Consider the following 6,936-nt stretch of genomic DNA (forward strand, 5'->3'; position numbering starts at 1 on the left):
TGACGATAGCAGCGACGCTCCCTCTCCTCCCTTCTCCCATCCGTCCTCTGCTCAACCACAAAGTGAGAAGTGCTGATTCTCGGCCATCTGTGTGTGATCTACTCTCGGACCCACCAACATGTAGTCACCACCGTGCTGCTGACAGCAGAGCTCCATCCAAGCCATCTCTCTGAACAACGCCTCTTTCATCCTCCCGTCCGCTCGTGCCATAAGATAATTATCCCGCCCTCCTTCCGCCATGCTGCAGATCGGAGATGAGGTGGTGTACTTCTCGGCGGTGTTTCTGCTGGTGGTGTTGGCGACAAGGAGCGCTACCGCGGCCTCCCTCCTCACCGCAGTCCTCTATGTCTTCATGGTGATGTTCCGGTTCCCTCCGGTGCCAGCAGACCAGGCCGGCCGCGTCCTGCGGCCCAGGGCTCCTTCAGGCGGCGTCCCTGTGGTGGCGCACCGCGGAGGGAGCCACGACGCTCCGGAGAACACCTTGGCAGCGATCAGAGAAGTCAGACTGACATGCATTAGTCACCTGTTCTGATGGGGATGTTGAGCTGTGCATGGGCCTTGTACTATAGAGCGAAAAAATAAGGTTATAGACATGCAGGCTGCAGATATTTAGCGCTGAATTAAATGACAGCCTATATTTAGTTTCTGTAGGGATCTAGAGCTCTACACTTGCAAGAGATGCCCTAATGAAATATTACGGCAAATGCATGAGGGATTTTTCTTTGATGATAAATACATTGATAGTATTTGCATGTCGTGACTTCCCTGCTATTTTGCAGTGTAAGCAGAGCACCACATCCACTATTCTAAATGGCCAGGGAAGCTAATAATGTAAGACAGGTTTGTATCAGCCTTTGCAGATCAGTGGCTCATTGTGCTGCAGAGCCTTTTCTATAATATGAGTTGTCCATAAATTGATGCCACCTTCTTGATGAAGTCTACAGTTGCATAACTCTTGACTCACAGGCTTGTAAACCCTCCCTTCCCTCACAGTTTCTGTTTTTGTACATCAGCTGCTGCTTGAAGAGTGTCCCACATGCCTACATTATTCTAACCAAGCTCTCTGGGGTCATACCTCTCATCTGACCAGTGCCTTCACCCCCTGGATGAGTTTCTTTTATTCCAACAAGCTATTGTTCAGCCTCCTATTACAAAAAAATAGATAACCTCCCTTTCTAAGCGACTATGGCATGTGATGGAGGACATGGCTTTTGTAAACACTTTTCTCTTCAGTCAATAAGGACACCCTAACTATGCTGATGCTGAGGAGTGATGCTGATGCTGTCTTTGACATTACTGACCATAGACAAGTATGTCTGGGTAATCACCAAAAAGCATTTTCATTTTCTGGTGACAGTTATGTTCACCCTTCAGACATGCAGAGAGGAGTCTGTTCTTGAATCAGTCAGTGACTTGAATTTGAGACTCTACAGTGTTTATTTTTTCCTTTTTTTTTTTTTTTTTGAAAGCTGTAGATGTTATCTACAGAACCACACAAAGAAAAAATAATTGAAGACCTTATCTCGTAATTGTGACTCACTATCTATCACATGATTAAGAGATCAGGATCATGTATCCCTTTGAAAATGTCTGGGATATAGCCGAACCAATTGCAGGTGGAAACTGTGATAATGATTCACAAAGTTGCCTAAAATATTACAAAAGTATGTGTTCCATTAGTCTATGGTATATTATCTCATGGTTATGAGAAAAGCTCTTTAGTTTTTTTTACTTTGGTAATTTAAGGTGCTTTCATAAGCACTGGACCACACACATTTTTCTCTGCTGCATGTCTGATCAGTCACTGGGTGAGACCAGCATCTGTGCAAAATGTGGGACTTTTTTGTTCCTGTGGTGTGCAATTCACAGTCCTCCAGGTGTCACTTTTGACAAATTATATTTTGATTAACATGTCACTCAGTCTTTGTTATCCAGCTAAGAAACCCCACTAGAGCCAATATGTTTTGTTTTGATTATTTTGGAATATTTACTCATGCTTTATTCATGTTCATCTCCAGAGTAAATCTTTTCATAGCCTGTCTAATCTAACCTGGCATCTGAGAACATTCTGCTTTTGGTAACAACTAGATACTGTTTCCTCTACCACTGACTGCCAGTCAAACATGGAAAAATTCTTCTGATCATTTCCTATAAAAGGCCAGGGCTAGAAAGAGCTAGGCTCATACATTACTGAGGCTTTGTGTCCTCATAAGGAAGAAAAGTCGAATAATCTTTTGTTGTCTTTGCCAAAAACTGGAGCAGCCACCCTGTAGATCAACACGCCCAATTTTAATTAATTGATTATCTTCACCCTCTTTATCTTCCTTGCTACACAGAATGTCGGCATCTATAGTTAGTTTAGTCATCTGTTTACATCAGCTGTACTCTGCATGTCTCTGTCACTCTGAAACGGTGGGTATATCCTTACTGTTAAATGACAGCACTGAGCCACTGTGTCACACTTTCTGACTTTTGTAGGCTCCCATTGTTTGAAGCCCCCATGAAAAAAACTTCCTATTCATTTCCATTTTGCCAAGATGTCTTTCTGTCTTTTTGTCTTCTTTTCCACCTGGTGATCTAATGTTTTAGGCCAGTAGGAACGGGGCAACCGGAGTGGAGCTGGACCTGAGTTTCACAGCCGACGGCGTGCCGGTACTGATGCATGACGAGACTGTTGACCGCACCACCAACGGCTCTGGACCAGTTAACAAACTTCAAATTGTCCAACTAAGGAGATTAGATGCTGCTGCTCATCACAGGCTGAAGTATGCTTCCTCTCAAACAGTCCCTTCAGTTTGCTTAAACTTGTGATTTCATGCTCTGATAAGGAAACTAAGGACAGTGTGTCCATGAAATAGGATTGGAAATCCTCTGTGAGGATGTTCTTGATTTAAAGAAAAAAAAAAAAAAAAGTTGTGTTGAGTTGCTAAAAGGCTATTTTTCAGTGAACCCTCACCCTTTGCAAATATGTCACTTTGTAAAGATTTTCCCTCTTATCTTATTTGTTTGTAAATCTCACTTAATTTTATACATATGAGAATATTTGCCTCTTTTGTTATTTTTCATCAGAGTGGTTTGAGGGAAAAAATCTTTTCTTCCTACTTGGTTTTCAAAGACTTCAAAGAAGGGAACAAGATAAACAGACTTGAATGTGTGATGCTGATGCATGATGAATACTGTATCATCTCAGTATCAACTTCCAAAACTGCTGTGGTTTCTCTCATCTCCAGGGTCAAGTTCAGTGGAGAGAAAGTCCCGACTCTGCAGGAGGCCGTGGAGGAATGCATAAGACACCAGCTGACCATATTCTTTGATGTTAAAGGTCAACCCGATAAGGTGCTAAGTATACTGACATAGTATATTTATTATATACTGATATATAAAAGAGGTAACATTTTTTCCTATAAAAAAGACAGATGAAATGTTTGAACTATGTTAAAATGATGCATATGATGATGAACTATTGCACCCTAACTCCTTTTTCCTGTATTTATTTAGATGTGTATGTCTATGTACACTATGTATATGTATATGTATATGTATATGTATACAGTGTATGTGGAGCACCTTTCACAAACTGAACAATTTCAACAAATATGCAGTTGCTTTTGAAATGATGACATGGATAAGACTAATTACATGAAGACACGCTCAATGCAGTGATCAGAAACATTTAAGTTACAGCTGTCTGTTTGTACAAAGTACAACCAGTCTCAGAAACACTCAGGATACTTCCATTTTTGAGCTTTGACTCTATTAGGAAACACAATTTCCAGTAGCCTCTTCATATAATCACAGTTACACAATGTTCTCTTGTTCTCTTGGTCATTTCCCCCATTTTTATGGAATATTAATATGTTTTCCTCTTTTCCAGGCAGCATCAGTGCTTCATGAGATTTACAAGAAGTTCCCTGCCCTTTACAATTCCAGTGTTGTTTCGTCCTTGGAGCCCAAAGTTATCTACAAGGTAACAAAAATTATGAATAATGAACACAAATTCTAATCATCATCTTTGGACAGTTATTTTACTCTTTAGAGGAAATTATATTTCCAATGTTTCCAACTTAACAACATTGTACGAATGCAAAATCAATTTTGTCTGAGTCCGTGTCTGCATGTATGTAAAAGGAGCAATGACAACACCCACTGACTGAAAGTGTTTGTCACATAAATAATCTAAGACAATGCGAGGGCCTGCTTCTAATTTCTAATAAGACAGCTTTTTGTTGACCTCGGACCTCTTCTGATCCACAGATGCGTCAGACTGACCCCAACGTGGTCACGGCCCTGACCCACCGGCCCTGGAGACTGAGTCGCTTTAGTGATGGCACTTCTCGGACCCTGTCAACATCGGGTCAGCTCTGGACGGGGGTTCTCGATGTTTTGTTGGACTGGGCGCACCACCACATCCTGTGGAAACTTTGTGGAGTCTCTGCCATCCTGGTGCAGAAAGACTTCATCTCTCTGTAGGTGAAATTAGACGTGATTTATCCCTGCAATGCACGGCCACAATGATGTGTTTTAATTGTCAGTGTTTAAGATGTTAAGAGGACGCTTCTTTTGTATTTATTTGGTGTATTCATTTAAAAGTAACTTGATAATTAGGAAGAATTGCGATTTGGTTTTCATTTGAATCACTGAAAAGAAATTCATTCAAAACATCAAAAAATCAAGATTCTTTCCATGCAAGAAAACTGCTGTCTTTATAGGTCCACACAGAACTGTTTGTCCAATTTAACCATAGTAACTGCAGAGATCAGTCATGATTGAAAAGCACCAGTGTGTACTACATCTCTGTAACTGCTGGAACTGGGGCCTCGAAACTGCAACATTGTTCTGTGTTGTTCAAAATGGTTTCATTTGTTTGGTGTCGGGACATGTCCACACCAGGCCAAACTGGCAATCATGATCCCCTGAGGACTCCCAAGATAAATCTGGGAGTGGTTAAAGGGATAAATACAAAAAAGATATATTTCTGTTATGCAGCTTGTCTATACTTTTTCTGACTTTCCTCTATTTTTTTTCTCACAAAATACTGGACAGTTTGACCAATTCACCCTTCAAAAATCCTTCAAATTAAACAATCTGAAAAAGAAAAAATCAAGTTTTTGTTGAACTACTCGCAGCTCATGTCTACAACAAGACCATAAACTATGATGACAGGTCATAGGTCATTATTGCTTAATTTAATGGGGTCACAAGCCAAAAGGTTTGGAACCATATCATTCCATATCATGTGTTGTTCGCAACCAAAAATGTGTGGGTGCTGCTCCTTATTCGCTGAGCTATATTCTCCTATCTTCCTCCTCCTTTCTCTCACTCAGAGACTATGTTCAGTACTGGGCAGAGCGCGGTGTGGAGGTGGTGGGCTGGACTGTAAACACCGCTGTGGAGAAAGACTACTACCAAAACCAGCTGAAGATCGGCTACATCACTGACAGTTTGCTGGAAGACTGTGATCCTCAATACTGAAGGAATGGTCTCTCTCACACACACACAAACACACACACACACACACACACATATATATATACAGCAGTTCAAGACATAAAGAGGTGATCAAAACCTCAAAGAAAATGTAATGTTCCACAGCTTCCCAGTGAAGAAAGTAGACATTGGAAACTTTTTGATTGGCCAAAAAAGAAAAAAAAATCATGTTTCATATTCACATTTCATATTTTCTTGTCTTTTTAATGAACATAAAACACTGAGGTATATACAATAGATTAAGTTTAAATTTAAGGAGGAAGAAAGAAATTTGGTGCTAACCAGCTCTATAGTGGTAATCGAATAACCCAAGCTTTATAGATATGCATGTATGAAATACTGTAGATTAAGAACACATCATTACCTGTAGCTGGCATACAGGTAATTTCCCTTTAACTCTACAGGCAACCATGAAAGCTAAACTGTAAACCTCCATGTCCTTATCCTACTACCAGCAGCAATACCTCCAGCTCTCCTGGACCAGGGATTAGGATCATGCTAATTTAAAGATCTTTTTTACCTTCTGTGCTGATGTTTGTTGCACATTTAAGAGACATCAGTGCAAATAGATGTAACGTTAGACATGTTGGCACCATACCAACGCCTGCTATCATGATATTTATTTAATAGTGGATCTCTTGTGAATATTCTACACTGATTACTTGATTGTATGATTGTTCAGAAACTTGCCTGCTGTCATTATGTGCCACAGTTGCACAAAATACACTAAAAACTTTGCTGCAAGATATTAAAATGTTGAATGACTCAGCTGTAATGATAGTATAATTTGATTGTATGCTCCAAAGATGTTCTTTTTTGAGGGAAAGTAGATGTTTTAGATGAACTCTGCCATACCTGTGTGACTTGTTTGATAAACACATCATGAATCATCAATGGAGAAGGATAACTCGTTTTCAGTGTCATCCATCCTGCCTGAGAAAAAAATGTTTGACTTACCACTAAAAACCTCTGTACCATATGTACAATCAAATTTCCTTTCAAACATTTCAGTTATATTTTCTTCAGAAACTGACTAATATCAGACTCAGCCTTAAGATGCCCACCATAACTTGTCTGTAACTGCAGAATGTAAACTCCAAAGTCCCAGAAACAAAACAAACCAAAAAAAGATTTTCCTTTTGATTTTTTTGTTTCTTGTAGCCAAAAGGCTTAACAACCTAATCTTGTTGACAACTTTCTCTGAAATAAAAAATTAAATAAAGAAAGAAAGAAATCAACATTTCTCTTGCATTTCCTTCTTTTTTATTTGCTTACACCACATACACCACAGACAAATCATCAAAATATTTAATCTTCCTTGTTTGGCTCAATTAAATCTTTAGAATGTAAAACCAGTTTACAAAACTCATCCACCTCAGTGCCACTTTTTAGTATATAGTTAAGCATGGTTGCATTATAAACAGAGGCGTGTGTGCATAGGTTTAGTAT

At 39.7% G+C, this 6,936-nt stretch overlaps 1 protein-coding gene across 1 annotated transcript; it reads left to right on the top strand.

Annotated features, from left to right (window-relative positions):
• The first annotated feature begins 77 nt into the window (after window positions 1–77).
• Window positions 78–6,669, top strand: LOC111227166 (glycerophosphodiester phosphodiesterase 1-like). The gene is made up of 6 exons (XM_022752586.1): window positions 78–499; window positions 2,590–2,765; window positions 3,231–3,336; window positions 3,875–3,967; window positions 4,255–4,466; window positions 5,325–6,669. Exons 1-6 carry the CDS (start codon window positions 239–241, stop codon window positions 5,470–5,472), a joined length of 996 nt encoding a protein of 331 aa, XP_022608307.1. The 5' UTR covers window positions 78–238; the 3' UTR covers window positions 5,473–6,669.
• The last annotated feature ends 267 nt before the right edge of the window (window positions 6,670–6,936 follow it).

Source organism: Seriola dumerili, unplaced genomic scaffold (genome assembly GCF_002260705.1).
Source record: "Seriola dumerili isolate Sdu_G_001 unplaced genomic scaffold, Sdu_1.0 BDQW01000169.1, whole genome shotgun sequence".
NCBI lineage: Eukaryota > Metazoa > Chordata > Actinopteri > Carangiformes > Carangidae > Seriola > Seriola dumerili.